The sequence below is a fragment of the Bombus flavifrons genome, chromosome 7 (genome assembly GCF_040668555.2).
Source record: "Bombus flavifrons isolate JBK064 chromosome 7, iyBomFlav1_principal, whole genome shotgun sequence".
Taxonomy (NCBI): domain Eukaryota; kingdom Metazoa; phylum Arthropoda; class Insecta; order Hymenoptera; family Apidae; genus Bombus; species Bombus flavifrons.
In genome coordinates this window covers 8,036,885-8,053,022 of record NC_138448.1, presented here as the reverse complement: position 1 = coordinate 8,053,022, position 16,138 = coordinate 8,036,885, and the positions used below count along the sequence as shown (strand labels likewise).

Below are 16,138 nucleotides of genomic sequence, written 5' to 3'. Positions count from 1 at the left end.
TCATCGAAATTTTAACAAACACCACCGCGATCTTCCCTTCACTGAACTTTCCCTTCTTTCTTGCGTTATTCATACTCCACCCTTGAAACGTTCCGCTCGAATAGCGGTTGATGACGACTCGTGAAATTATTGTTGACAGCTCTGCAAGGTTTCTCGCCGAACCACAAAATCACCTCGTTCGCCGAGGCGAAAGGTTTGGATGCCATAAACGAAAGGATGCCGCCAAGAAAGGACGCCCCGCCCACGCCGGTAAACGAGGAGAAGCCCGTGATAAAGCCGCCGGCTCCTGCGGCAGACAAGCGAGACCACAACACACCGCAACCGCAATCGTGAGCCTCACACTCGTCCAATCAAGGTACACATCACACCCACGTGGATGATCCTGACAGGGAGAGCGTTTTTATTCTCTCTCGTTTGATTTCTATCTTTGCTCTTTTTAAATTTGGATTCTCGATCCTTTGGTCCTGTTGATGTATATATATATATACATATATACATATATATGTATATATATATACACATATATATAGGTACGAATCACGATATAGCAAGGTTGTAAAGGCTTCACAGCTAGTTAAGAATTAAATACGTACTATTGGATATTCGCAGGTCCGGGCCGAAGTTCGTTGAAGAAAGCTGTGTGCCATAAGAATGATAATATAGAGAAAGTTATTAACGCGTGTAAACTTAATATATTGTAAAGAGAATAAAGTAGATGTTGAGGAATCGTTTATTAGTTGTAGGTATACACAGAAAACAGCATAATCTAGCATAATGAACACTGTAGTCAATGTTGAGATATATATATATATCTAGAGAAGATGGAAAAAGCTAAATATGTTTTGGATGCGAATCTACAATTATATAAAGGATTGGCAAAATTTCTTTATAAAATTAAAAGTCCATTGTCTATCTGTACTGAATTATAAGAAAGTAGAATGACTGTCTCATTCGCAGCTAGTATTGTCGATAATATTCAAATTATTAATCCCCAATTCCGATTCTCCTATCAGATATGCTATCTTTTCATTCTACGCATATTTCACCATAATGTTACATTATAAGATTTGATAGAATCTATGTTTAAATACACTGAGATTTTGTAAAATTTATAGAATTTATCAGATTTATAAAATTTACTAACGCGGTAATATTTATAATATAGTTATTATATACAGGGTGCGGCCGAATAACATGTAAAAGTGTGCAGGACGTGATTCCTTGTAGAAGAATAAGAAAAGAATGTAGAATAGAACCTTTTCGTTCTCGGCTTGGTTTACGAGAAAATCGAATTTGAAAATTTATCAAGTATATGTTGAACATGGCTAATCCCTCACTGAACATGACTAAATAAAGGACAGGAGGTCGTTCTACGTGTAAAACCAATTGGAAAACGTAGAATAAAATTTATTCTCAAGATACTTTGTTTCCGAAGAAATAAATATGAAAATTGATCATACGCATGTAAATAGTAAATCGATTCTTAAACAAACATATTCGAACTCTATTTTCCTGAAAATAAAGCCTTAAAGAGAAATATATTATTTTATACTTTTTACTTACTTTTTCTTCTACGATGACTTTCTATTAATTGTGTACTCATTGCTTACTCAGTCGGTAATTAGCTATGTTCAAACGTATTTGGTAAATTTTCATACTCGATTTTCTCGAAAACTAAACCGAAAATGAGAAAGTTCTATTCTATATTATTTTCTTATTTTTCCATAAGGAATCGCGTCGTGCCCACTTTTACGTATTATTCGGTCGGATTCTGTATAACAGCTTTATAATATACACGCAATTTACGACTTCTCTGTAACTATCTTGAATCGTACTGTAGCAAAATTCACAGGATCCACGAGGAAGATCGGCAAGCGATTGTCGTTGGATGTGTCGAAAACGATAACTCGTTCGCCGATCGAACGGATCGAGTATTCGAAGGATATAAAGGAACGAAAGGAGCGACTAAAAATGTATATTACGATCATTATTATGATCAATAAAAGAACTTCAGTAGTATCTTGCTCAGGCGTTTGAAAGTTTGTTTCGTTGGAAAGAGATGATGATATCGAAGAATGAACGTAAGAAGTTCCACGAGTGAATGTGTATCGAAAACTGTAACGAAAACAGCCCGATAATTGTACACCGATTAACTCATCACGCACGATACGCACCTTCAGACATATGTAACATATATATATATATCTGACTTGTCTGTTCTCACCCTTTGTCGCGTGGTTGATTAACTTTGACACGTGGGTCACGGGGTCACAACTAACCTGAAAAAGGTAGTACCATTGGCGACACGTGGATTCACAGCTTCCTGTTGCGTGTTGCACGAGTATCGACCCGTGGAGAACACTTTGTTGGCCGAATCGTTCTTCCTGATGAACATCGTCCCTCGTTAACACGCTGTTGATGTTTCGATATTTATCCTTCGACGATATTTTTTTAATCCTTTCGATGCCGCGAGAATAGAATTTTTAGTATTTTAAAGAAATTTTTGAAGGATTAACAACTTTAAATTTGTCAATAAATTTCATATGAAACGGAAATTCAGGATTTTTATCAATTTGCCAAAAGATTCGGAATTTAGCGTTTCTATAAATTTCGTGTGAAATTCAAGTTTAACATTTTTACAAATATCTGGAAGACTCGATATTCAGAATTTTTATAAATAAATTTGTTCTTATATTGTAGAATAAATAGTTGCGATTTACCGTAATATTTCTTTAGCAGCGAACGGAATAATATCTTTCAAATTTTTTCTTACGTTTATGCTGAGTTAATAATGTTTAATTAGTTAAGTTTCGAGAATTAAATTACAATTGGTAATAAAAATACCGTTGACGTTGTAATTAATGAGAACTGTGTAGGAGCGGGTTGTTCCTCGTTAGAAATACAAATTAGTATATCAGGAGCAGACGAGGCTGCAGCTCTCACTCCTCGAATTACAAACTCCGCCAAACTTGCTAACATTTATCAAAGTTTGAGCGATATTGTCTTCACGGTAACTGTCCGCTGCTAAACGAAATTAGAGACAAGTAGTTGCTGCCGTTTATTGTCCGCCCTTTGAACCACTGAAAACAATCAGTAGCATTTGACGGCCATTAACAGCCACAGAGCTGCTAATAAGATTATCGTTGCAACGAAAGGATTAAGAATGACGAGTCCCTTGAAAAAAGACACGATACTAATCAAATATATTTTTCACTAAAAACGAAACATTACATAACTTATTCATTGATTTCCCTTTGTCAATCTTTTGGCGATTAAAAATTTGAAAAGAGTATAAAAGGAATAAATAAAAGAATATTTAAAGAGGAAATATGCTGTTTTATTATTTTTCTTTTTTAGACATAATGGTTCAAAATTATAAAAATTATAATACAGGAATACGAAAAAAGAAAAAGGTAAAATTTACGAACGCAACCTAAATTTTGGTTATTTTTCTTTTTCTACGTACGATGGCTTAGGTAAAATTGAAATAGAAAAATTATTAGAAAAATATAAAAAATATACACAAGGTAGAAACTTTCATTTTTCGTCATGTTCTTTTATCATTTTTAATTAACTTACTGTCCAAGTGTTAACAGCAGTAAATCGAAGGATTTGTCTGAAATAGGTGATTCCCTTGAGCGAAATTCACCGCATGCTAAACGTCAAGGCTGCAGAGTCGTAGAAGGGAGATCGATAGACTCGCACAAACTACGCGCACGTTTATTTCTCCGTGTTCCCCAAAGCAAATCTTAAACATTAGCGATGCTTCTCCATCGGATAAACGTTCGCAAGACCCTTGCAGCAACCACTTGGAAAAGCTAGTTTCCAGAAATTTGGATCCTTTGGGGAAACCGGACATCAGACGAACCCTTTGCAATTCTCACGATTCCATAAACTTTGCTTCAAATTAATCAAATTCACGGATTCGTACCTTATTTGAAAGTCGAAGATTCTAGTCCTTAAAAAATATACATTCTTTTCCCAAACATACAATAAAAATCTATCGATTAATATTAATTTTGTCTTTTTTTACTGTCGTACTTGTTCCATCTGATTTCTCATTCTGTACTTATTGGTCACGTATTTTCATATCATCTCATGTACTTATCCTCTTTTATGATTCATCCTAAAGATATTCATATTATAAAAAGAAATGGGAATAGCGTTCACATTTCCCTGTTAGAGAAGATATCTATTATCATTCAACGTTTATTTCATCTTACTCTTTATACTAAAAACATCATCGCTTATGATGACATATACGCTAGATACGTAAACTTGTCATTCATACACGTCAAGCATACTTAAAATTTAAATTTAAATTTACCCCATTCTTATTCGCTCAAAAAATATTACTTCACGAAACGTAGAAACAACAATCCACCAAATTTACGATCTTCCTCCCAATCGCAAAGAAATTCAATATCAAATTAAACAAAAGAAAAATCAGATAGAAAAAGAAGACAGCAGGTTAAAACCAGCCAAAATTTTTTAATTTCCCAAATCTTCGACTTCTATCCTCACCCTTCGCTCTGAGGCCGGGTGCAGACGAGAGACTTTTTGGCGCTGCGTCATACGTTTTTCATTATTTTCCCGGTTGAAAACAACGTATATCGTACGGCACAATCGCGGTGCTGTTGGAAGAGCAGAGAAACAAAGTTCTTCTGTCTCACAAAAGAAACATACGCGTACAGGTGTTTCCTCGTTCTTCCAACCCGCTGCCGCTACGACGATTTAACGCATACCGCTCGTCTGCATCGGGTCTTACGTCTACGATACGTCAACGATAAACGCCAAACGCAAACTCAAATCTAACATGCAAAATATTCACCAATATGCGTAAACGATGTTCAGGAAGAACACGGCCGGCAAAGCATGATGGAACGAAGACGAGGCCAGCGTTGCACGTTTTTCAGGTGGCAAGGATGGGTGTTAAGGTCCCAGTGCTGTCGTCGCCACCGTCGAAAAATCCAAACCATCGCTCGTCTCTCACCCCCGGTTGTTATCGCCAGCGTGCCGTTCGTCGAGTCAAGAAGGTGTCATCGCAACGAGGAACGAGAGTCGCACCACAGCCAACCACGAGATGCGAGTGTCAGAGATGGAGTTCGAGAAGAGGAAGCAACCCATCAGGGGAACAACGAGCGTCGTCGTCGCCGTCGTCGCGTATGTTGCTCGCGTCTTAGCAGCCGTTGCTGCGACAGATGTTACGCACAACGTTTGAGATACTCGACGACGAGTCGTTTGGCTCCGTTCTGTTGTTCGCGGCCGAAACGTGCCGGAATATTCGCCTCGCGAGAGGAGTTGCGCGCCCGCCGTGCACTCGTCTCTTTTGTCCTCTTCCTCCCTGAGGACGACGACTCATACGACCTCCTTCTGCCGCTCTACGAGCCGTGGTCGCGTTGGATCACCACTTAAAAGTCGTCTTGTAGCGTCAGAGCGAACAGGACGCGTACGAAGGTTCGTTCTCAGGAAGGCAGAAGTCGCGAATGGATCTCCGTGTGTACGCGCGTGCTGGACCGCGAAGAACAGGCGTTGAACGAAATTGGGAACGAGATTGGATGACCGCACTGAGTACCGAGTTATATATAGAGTACCGATGATTGTAAGATAAATGACGCAAGGGTAGGATAACGAAGAGTAGCGAGAATCGTATGCGTTCGTTTGGAAGTCGGGGAAGAAAGGGACGCGCGTAGACACGGAACAGGGGCAAAGTAGAAAGAGCATCGCGCTGTAGGTTGGCCGATCTTTTTTTTATCGGAGACGCTGGATGGAAGGCGTACGGAGAAGTTGGCGTGGTAGTTGCTTGGAAAGTTGATCTTCTCGGAATCGAACGTGATAAAGGAAAATTGTCGTTCGACTACCTGTATGCGAGGCGAGTAATGAACGAGGCAAGAGACGAAGGATGGAAACCACGCTCGTGCGCGGTCTCCGCCAAAGAGAACGGAGATCAAAGCGAAGAAACGGAAGTAATTTATACATGCCGATGAAAATGATTTGAAAGGAACGAGAATAAAAAGAAGGGGAGAGTAATAAGGGAAGAATATAAGAAAAAATTATTTTCTCTTTTAAATCACTTTCATCGCGTACATACGTTGCTTCCGCTTCTTCGCTTTGCTTTCTGTTCTCTCTGGCGGAGACCGCTAGATCGTGGTGTTTCGCTCCTCCGGCAAAGAAGCAAAAGGGGGAAAGTAAAATAAAAGAAGAAAAATTTTAAGGCAGCTGGCCTGTCGGTACGGCGGAGCTTCCGGTTTTAGGATTCATTAGATTCTTAAGAAGTTCGCCCTGGTGGATGCACGGGCATCCTCCGCGCGCGTAAAAAAAATGGGGGCGGGGATACTTAAATCGTAAGTCGAGCTAAGCTTTAGGATTAAGGCGTAAGTTATATCGGAGAATTTATTTAATATACGCATATATATTATATATATATTATTAATTAATTAATTAAAATTATGATTATTACTATGAATTATTATTATGAATTATTATTACTATCGTTATTATTACTAATTATTACGATGATCATCGATACTATCGAATACGATACACGATGTTAATGATGATCATAATAATAGTTCTCGCGACACCTATGGAAGGGAACATCGCACGTCGAGCGAATCGTTTTCCGCCCACCTGCAAGCGAAACTGTTTCCTCTGCGGTAGCACGCGTTGCATTCGAACGAATTTAACCGGTTTATCGAACATCGACTAAGTCCGTACGTTTTTTTAGAACACGTTTAGCTTCATCCTGTATTCCAGCAAAACTGGCGACAGCTTCTGATCCTCGACCAGCTAATTCCGATTAATCAAATATTTCATAATTTCCAACGTAATATTCTTTCTAGGATTCGAATCGATTCTGGTTAAGAACGATATAATTGAACTTAAATAATCCATTTGAACTAATGAATGAAAGAAGTAACGAATGAAAAGTAATTGAAAGATAGTAGAAGCAAGATAAAGCGAAATGATTGAATTCAAGACAAGAATTAGCTGGTACCAATCATGGACCAAGGTTTTCAAGGAATACGACCTAGAAATCCTTCCTCTAATCCCACAAATTCGCAGAAACCATTCACCCTTTCCCAGAGAATCGCCATCAATGTTCTAAACATCGAGGATTCTCTTTAAACTAGAACGTGTGTTTCTCGTTGCCACTAAAGAGAAAAAAAAGAAGGTGGCACGCACACCCAAAACCAAGTGAATTTTAATCTCTGATCACTTGTGAGAACAGCTTCCAAGTGTTTTAACTTTGTTCCCCTGACCAATCTACCCGGATGGGTATTTTAAATTCTCGTTCGACGAGAGCTCGATTCGCCGATTTCCACGCGACCGTGCTAACTGCGGACAGCGGTTTCGCTTGAACGACGTCCACGAGACGGATCCGTGCATCCTATTTGTTCTTCGAGGATGATGACCTAGAACAGAGAGAAAGAAAAGAATGGGTAAAATGGCACGCTCGACGAGGCAGAGGAATCTCTCGAGGCTTCGTGAGCCTCGACCGCGCATGAAGGATCTAATAGCACATATTATACAATTATATCGATAAACCATGACATGTGTGCTCGTTTTGGACGTGCGATGCGTATACCTCAACCAGTTTCCGAAGAGGCATTTTAACGTGAAGGGAAATTGCGGGGAACGTTCTCGAGAAGAGACGAAACAGGCGGAAATGGGGGAGAATGCTTGATCGATCCGTGCGTAGGTATCTACATTGTTTACGAGTTATCGTGGTCAAGAGGAACGGGATGAGGGATGATAAAGCGAGGGAAAACGGGAATGCAATAACGGACAGAATGTTCGAAGTCCTCTGAATCGCGTGAGAATGGTTGGAGGGAAAGCAAAGGAAAAGGCCAAGCGAACAGACAAACGCATGACACGTCTAATAACGTTGATCCTCTATGATTTTAATGTGTGTTCTTGCTACTATCCGACGTAAGTCTGGGCCACAGCCACACGCTGTTCGAAACTGGTGCCGGAAGTGGAGCCTTTAATATCTTGGGAAGGATGTATCACGAAGGGGATCGTAGGGTGGACAGAATGGTGGGCGAATATCAGCGAATTGTCTCGTAGTTACGTCGTAGTTTTTATTTTTCTTTCTCTATTTCTTTTTCTTAAGGGTCTGCTGGACGCGAGAGACGTTTGAGAAATGATGGAATCAAAGCGTTCCAAGGTGGATACTCGCGTGCCACAAAGTCCACCCGCGGAGAGATCGAACCTCGGTACACGTGACTTCCCAGTGGTTAGCTCTTCCTAGCTAAACGCGAGCGTGTTGAGTTCAAGCTGACGGGTATCAGTGCCAAACTATAATTCCTTTACGATTCTTGCGGTCTCTTCGCTCGAAGATCACCTGACCCCACTGTACGTAACTATAGTTCGTGAGACAAGCGTAGATACGTAGCTAATTTTAATTGATCGATCGTTCTATGATTTGACCTTCGTTTTACAATTATACATTGCGCGTATCGATCTTTCGCTTTAAGGTCGACTGTTTTTAAGAATCTCAATTGCGATGGCGCCATCTGTGTCGGTAGATGGAAAAACGACAGTTTCACGACGTTTCTTTTATTCCCTCCTTTTCTTTTTTCTAAGTTAATTGCTTCTCCTTCCTGTGCTAGTTGTATACTGAGTTTTCCACGTTTTCCCGTTATTTGTGACTCCCGAGTGCATGGCTGGCTGGCTCCTCCTTCATTCGTTGAAGTGTTCCCGCGCTTATCGTCGCGTCCCCGCGACGTCATCTCCCCCGGCCGTGGCCAGCTTCGTAAACGATTGCAGCCACGGGGCTGCGCCACGTTCCTCGTCGTGTAATATTTCTAGTAATAAAGCGGTTTCGCGATCGAGTCGCGGGCCTTTCTCGTCGTTTTCGCTGTTTTTTCTACCTCCTCTCTCTAGAGATCGATGAAAAGCGGAAGAGAAGACGAGCGGGTATCGCGACGAAAAGCATGCCACTGTGAAGGGAGAGTTAATGGAAAGTCACGTTAGGTGTGCAAGGGCTCGTAGCGAAATATTTAGGTGGAAGAAAAATTGGGGAAAATACATAGTAGGAAAGAGGGCCACTTCCGACAGCCAAATGATGACAGCGTGCAAGAATTACGGTCTGAAACATAATAAAGATAATGAAAGAATATTATTATAATGAAAATGAATTAAATAAAATATATGTGTGTGTATATATATATATACAAAAAAATATATTGTGTATGTATATATAAACGCATGTACGTATAAATATATATATATCTCTTCTCACTATGGATAAAGATATACAGTGAATAATATAATTCTATCTCTCTTTGCTACCAAGTTGTACTTATTCTTAATTGATTTACTTGTACAAAAGAAATGTGTTAAATAATAATGAAATACAATTATATATATATAATATACAGCTATATAAATAATACATATACATAAATATAAATATATATATATATATATAAATATTATACATATGATATAGCGTTAATTAACTATTATTATGATTATTATTACGATCATTGTGAGATACGGTTATTCTTACTTATTTGATTATTGTCATTATATGATTATTCTTATTATTATTATCATGACTATTATATTGTATATCATTATTCCTATTAATTATTACCGTTATATCGTTAACGACGTTATCGATGCTATATTTAATATTCTCACATCGTCTCACTATCGAAACGCAAAAGAATAAAAAAAATATATATATATATTACAAAGTACATAAGAAGTGTGAGTGAGTGTTATACGGAGTGAAGAAAACGAAATAAAAAAAGAAATCAGAGCCGTTGGTAAAGTTAATATACAACAAAACGTGTATATTATCTATTACTGCTGTTCGATATTGTGATGGTCGTTACAGCTGCGTTACGACGAGGGTGACACGATAATGGTGATTCAGGACCATGTAATCGAGAATCCACTTGTCCTCTGCTATACTAAAAGCTCGACTTTATCCGTCGCTTTCTGCTCGCACGATAATCGCGTTTCCCTGTTGTTTATCCTTTTCTTTTCCATTCTGTCTTTTTCCATTATACAAACAAACAGAATTCTTATATTCGTGTATAATAATAAAAAAAAAATATATAAATTTGTTCAGTGTGTGTTTTACCGTATCGCAAGTTTTGATTGTTCGTCTCTTCGCGCTAGATCCGCCATTTTCCGTCACGTGACGAGTCTACATTGTTTCGCGCGATGTTCTTCAGCTTCCGGTGTACGGTTCTTTCAAATGTAATCTAGTAATCTACTCACGACGTCGAATATTTCTGGACGCATCATCGAATTTTCTATTCCCGTTGATAAACTCAATCTCTACCGATTTTTCATTTTCATCATTGGGAAATATCGTACTGAAAATTCGCGAAACGATAGTTATACACGAAAAAAAAAAGGAAGGAAAAAAGGGGATACGGATGATGATCCTTTTGGACATGTGTAAAATCAGAGGATAAAGAAGAATGCGTACAATTAAATAAGACACCTATGGCAATACCCTGTAATTAAGACGTGTACAACGTCGAGCACAATTGCTAATCGAGTTTTATCATTAATTACCGTCGTTCCGTATACGTACAGTGTAGTACTTAATCGTTAGCGTTACCTAATTGCGCTCAAACAAAGGAAAATGGTAAAAGAGAAAAGAATGAAAATTGAAGAAAGGGAAAATATGCTAGAACGATGAATTTATTATCGGGGACCTTGTTTAACGAAGCGCTTTTTTTCTTATATCGAGTGATAATAAAGCGGTAATCAAAAACAAACAATGCGAAACGATGAGAGAAAAGAAGAGATGGACAGAATTGATAATGATTCCTGAACGCGAACCGTGTCCCAACGTACGTTTTTATGCAGTCGCCTCTTTAAAACAAACATATTGTACATATTTGTGCGGGCGTTTTGATCCTAACATGTATCGTGTCGTAGAAATCTTTTTAGATAGGTTAATGAAAAAAAATCCATAAAGGAATGAAGAAAGAAAGAAATCAATGATCGATCGTCGATAAATCGTTGAAAACCTTATCGACTCGGCTCGGATCACCGTGGATCGGTAACGAAATTCCATAAGCGCGTGGATCGTTACCAATCCGGACGAGGGATCGATCCTGTCACGATATAATCAGATTTAGTCGTTTGTTTCGATCTTATTGAACGGGTGTGTCAAAGTGCAATTTGTAACTGTGTCTACGATAGCAGGGCAAAGGCAATTATAATTGCAATTATAATTGTACGATTTGTCGAACGAACGCGTACAATGCCGGTCATTTTTGCGTTATATGCCGAAGAATGAAACGTCTCGGTAAAAATACAGGATCGTCCTTTTTGACGGTCGTATCCTCCAATCAAATGAAAGATATCCGAGTATTAATCGGATCCTTCGAGAAAGGATACGATCATCGTTTGTTACACCCGAACCGTCCTCGTTTTCGTAATCACAGATCTACGTCGCTCTTTGCCTACGCGATTGATGCATTTTATCGATAAAGTAAATAACGCTAATTCAACGAACTTATCGACTCGAACTTGGTTACGTGTTTTTCTAAGCAGTTTAAGAAAAAGATGAAAAAAAGATGTTAAACGACATCTAGGAGAAAATAACAGAGGAAATGCATACGTCGGCGTGGCAAAGATCGCTAGAGAATGACAGATGAAAAACGAGAACTGTATTATAATGTAGAAGCGTGTATATCATTAAGCTTACGATTGGGGTTGTCCCAAAGCCTTTCTCTTAGACTTACAATGTGCGCATCCACTGAAACATCCTCTCGACTCCCGGATCGATTCTCCCTTTTATTTTTCTCTCTCACATTCTGAGTCTCATCGTTGTACGAAAGAGTACGGGTATAATAACGTAACGTGCATTAAATATGTAACTTTACGCGATACGACATTCACGACTATATCACATGCTGGATCGTGTGCGCCACGTTCAGGAGAATCCGAAAAAGACCGTTGACGACAGACAGTGTACCTTCTGTTGTACCATTCATTCAGAAAATATCTACATCTTTCTAGAATGTAGAACAAACGATAGATGAAAGAGACGTATGAAATATAGACACGTTACATATTTTGTAATGGTTAAGCGATAAAGAAAAAACACAAAAAGAAAAATCGCAAACGTATGCACTAGTGAAACTAACGTGTAATATAATCGTGTATGTTTTTTAGTGACATATATAACTTTACGAATCGAACTTGATCGAATGGGAAATCGAGCAGCGAGGGTGGATCAGCGATCTCTTAGATTGTTACGAACTCGTTCGAGATACTTTTTGCCCCTCCGTGATACGAACAAGGAGAACAGCTAAAACGAGTATTTTACCATTTTATCTACATTTTTCAAAGACACGCACTCTTTTTCTCTATCTCTCTTTATATCTCTTTCTATTTCTGTCTAATGTTATTCCGCGATTTGTAGCGCCACCCGAAGTCATATGCGTCGATGTTTAGTATCTAGATTTTTCGATAAGAAAGGAAGTCGAAGGAAGGGCAGAACGAAGAAAGGGGAAAACATAAGAAATATCGAAAGAAATATCTGCGATTGCATTATTGATTATGAAGGAACCACATGTAAACGCTTTAATGAAAAATACACCTGAATTTTTAAGAATATTAAAAAGAAAAAGAAGAAAGATACCAAATACAATCTGCACCGGAAATTTTGCAGAGTTCCTTTTTTTCTTTAACGAATCTTCGAACAAATTAGATACCTTCAAAATGATGATGATGATAATAATAATAATAACAATAATAATAATAATAATAATAATAATAATAATAATAATAACGAAATTTGTCTTTCCAACACCTTGTTTCTTAAAGGACGCGACAAAGAAAACTTTTTTAACCATCTTCGTTAATTCTTCGAATTCTATCTGCCAAGGGAGGAAACCACGCAAGTAAAGAGAGAGCAACCGTTGTTCAGATACTCATCGAACCTCTTTCGATAATCGACAAGCAATACAATAGCCTCATTGGCGCGTACAACTCGATAAGATGGCGCACGTTCGGGGAACAGAATTTTTGCGATGACTTATAGACGGTTATATACATGTATATACGCATATAATATGTATACATACTGAGTTAAGTTACATGCATTCTCATCTCTTTTATATACATATATAGACACACACACGCACGCGCGCTCACACATACACACACACATACACACACATGTAATAGAGAGGAAAAAAGAGCGGAGGTAGCGATATACACGATGATACAGAACACAAGACCACAAACTAAGTACTAAATATACATATAATATACGATATAATATATATAACCAGATGTTCAACCAAGGGAAACTTTTCCCGTACGAAGTGGATCTGAAAAATTTTGAAAGTATCTTGTCTCAAGAGGGAAAGGTTTCCCCATCGTTGAACGAATCCGATCGATTTAATATAATTTTGCTAAAAGGAAAGAGGAAGAAAAAGAAGAAGAGGACGAACCAAGAAAATTGAGAATCTAGCCACGTTCTTCGTGGTATTTGGCACGATGCCTGAAAGTTTTATGAAAAACAAATTTTTGCTACGTAGTACCGGATACCGTTCGGTTGCTTCACCGCAGCGTTCGTTGCGACTCAATGACGAATTCGATCGATCGCGAATCAAATCGGTTTTTCCCCCACATCCAGAGATTAGAAGTTCTCGACGATACCGAACAACGATTCTCTATCACAGAAATCTACGACGAGTTTGCGTGGTAAATTTTACGAGAAACAACCGCGTTTTCTCATTTTTCAAATTGCTTTCACGTAAGACAGATTCATGTACATACTTATGATAAGTTAGATCGAGGAAAAGCTTCCATGTTTCAAACAAAACGTCGTACAATGGTGCGAAATTTGTTTAATGTAAACACAATCGGTCGAATTCACCGACAAACCACTTTTATGTACCTGTTACGACTGATTATTGCGTATTATTGCCGCGACAGTAAATATATACATATACATATATAGAATTTTGTGTGTGCGCGTGTGTGTATATATCTATATACCATAACGGTTCACCGTTATTTTGTAATTATCGTTAAATGTCATTGACTGCTTGCTAACCGCCGATTTGTGATCCACCATTAATCTTATATCGGTAATCGTATGTACATATCGAATTAACAAGGAAAACAAAAAAATATAAAAAATATAAAAAATATAAAAAAATATAGACGAAATATTTTAAATCGTTGTGTTGGAATCAGTTATATTGATCAAGGAATATAAGACTGGAACATAAAATTATAGACGAAGAGAATAGAGAACTTCCGATTGTATTTAAATTTGATTGATTACATTTCCACGCATCCTCTGCACTGCTAATTATGAAGATTATTGATCAGTTTAATCAGGATGTCCAATTTCTTATTAAAAAGATGATTAGATGATTACCCATGAATTCGTTAGAATTTATATAATTAATTAAAATGGAAATATTTTAATACGAAATACACTGCAATATTTTTTACTTTTACTATTTTTTATCGAACTAATGTTTAACTAAATATTTGGCACATATTAACTGTCGTACTTCAAATAGTATTTCAATAAAAATTAGGCATAATTTACTTCAACACTTATCCCACAATGATCTCCTTAGTGACGGTATGTTACGTCTCTATATTCCTAGATTCATAAAAATGATGGCCAAGCGACAGAGAGAAAACAGGCATTACGAATCGTCATTGGATGTATTGTGAACTTTTTCGTTTCTTCCGTATGCGAATAAAACTGCCTTTCCGATAATGGGAAACAGTTAACTGAATAGATATACTGAAAGAGTAAAAAGTTCTAATGAAACAAGGGTAAAATCGATCGAATCAAAGGATAAGAATCGTGAGTAAAGTATCGCGATGAAAGAGAGAGGTTGGTTGGGATAGGAAAACGCGCTTCGTCGCGATTTGAATTAATTTTTCCAGGGAAATCGTAGCCTTAGTCTTCGTTTCTCTCGTCAGTTTTATGCAATGATTGCGGCGGATACACTTGTATATATCTACAATGTTCGAAAACGAAGAAAAGAGAACGCAGTGGACGTAATGATAGGTCAAACGACGAAGTAACGAAACATGATGTCATTTGAAGTCTGTTACGTATGATCCCAGTGGTTATAACGGATGTTTACTACGAAAATCAACGAAATCACCGTATTCGCAATGATCGCTCGATCGTTGTTGAGTACATTGTCGAATCGATTAGATAAGATACTACGAAATATGATAGGTTTGTTAAAGGTGTATCCGCCTAGTTTGCACAAAACACTGCATGAATCATAATCGAACTTATATTCGCGGCATTCAAAGAATGGCATTCAACGATAAAACTGTACATACGCACGTTTACTATTGTCTATTTACTATTACGAGAAATCTTATTCCTAAGACCTTCGACTACATATGTGATTTTATTGAAATGAGAATAATTCTGGTAATGAGGACGATGACAGTAACAACAACAACAACAACAAGAAAAATGCAACAAAAAAGCAAACTGCATTGCATATATTGTTTAGCGCCATTGTGAACTTCTATCCCTTCTTACGAGATAAGCATAACTATATTTGTTTATATATACATATACACGACAAACATACGTATATAAAACATTACGACTATTATTATTATTACTATTATTCTTATTATTACCATTACGATGATTATCATTATTATTAAATATGGCCACTATGTCTATTATTATGATTATTATCAGTAAACGAAAAATGAAAACGATGAAGGTACGATGGATAATTGCTAAAAATTAAATGAAAGATCTTACTTATACATAATTATAAATACGTCATGATGACATATTCATAACAATTAATTATTATGATAAAGTAATAACATTATTATTATTACTATTATAAATAATACCCTATTCCCATTTGTTGTGAATGTTTACGTTGTTTTATGATATTCAGAATATTCTAAAAATAAAGTCTATAATTTCCACGAATACATTAGCGTTTCTTTCCTCCATCCTATCTCCCAGGAATTTTATATTAAATTCCAGATTATAGCAATCAAAATTGTGTTACAATACTAACGCGTTTTTTCAGTACAATCATATCAATACGTTTTATGTAACCTTAACTATACTTTAATTATCTTATTTATCTCACGTACGGGCGTAACCATAGATTTTACACATTAA

General features: G+C 37.4%; 1 protein-coding gene and 1 long non-coding RNA gene across 5 annotated transcripts in view; one reads left to right on the top strand and one right to left on the bottom strand.

Annotated features, from left to right (window-relative positions):
- The window catches only part of LOC138181894 (serine/threonine-protein phosphatase 2B catalytic subunit 2), a 242,785-nt gene extending 226,845 nt beyond the window's left edge, over positions 1–15,940 (top strand). For 3 of the 4 annotated variants that reach the window (XR_011173630.1, XR_011173629.1, XR_011173628.1), the window contains 2 exons: positions 140–1,364; positions 1,615–2,019. Coding sequence is in view for 1 of the 4 variants with exons in the window: in XM_069117275.1 (XP_068973376.1) it covers positions 140–333 (194 nt within the window). In the remaining 3 variants the exon portion in view is untranslated. Of the gene's footprint in view, positions 1–139; positions 1,365–1,614; positions 2,020–10,314 lie in introns of those variants that run through there. The other variant, XM_069117275.1, reaches the window with a different exon arrangement.
- LOC138181936 (uncharacterized) lies at positions 8,082–13,911 on the bottom strand. Its single transcript, XR_011173642.1, has 2 exons — positions 13,771–13,911; positions 8,082–9,094 (listed from the first exon to the last, which is right to left on the bottom strand). It is a non-coding gene; the product is annotated as an uncharacterized LOC138181936 (long non-coding RNA).
- Positions 15,941–16,138: the final 198 nt, after the last annotated feature.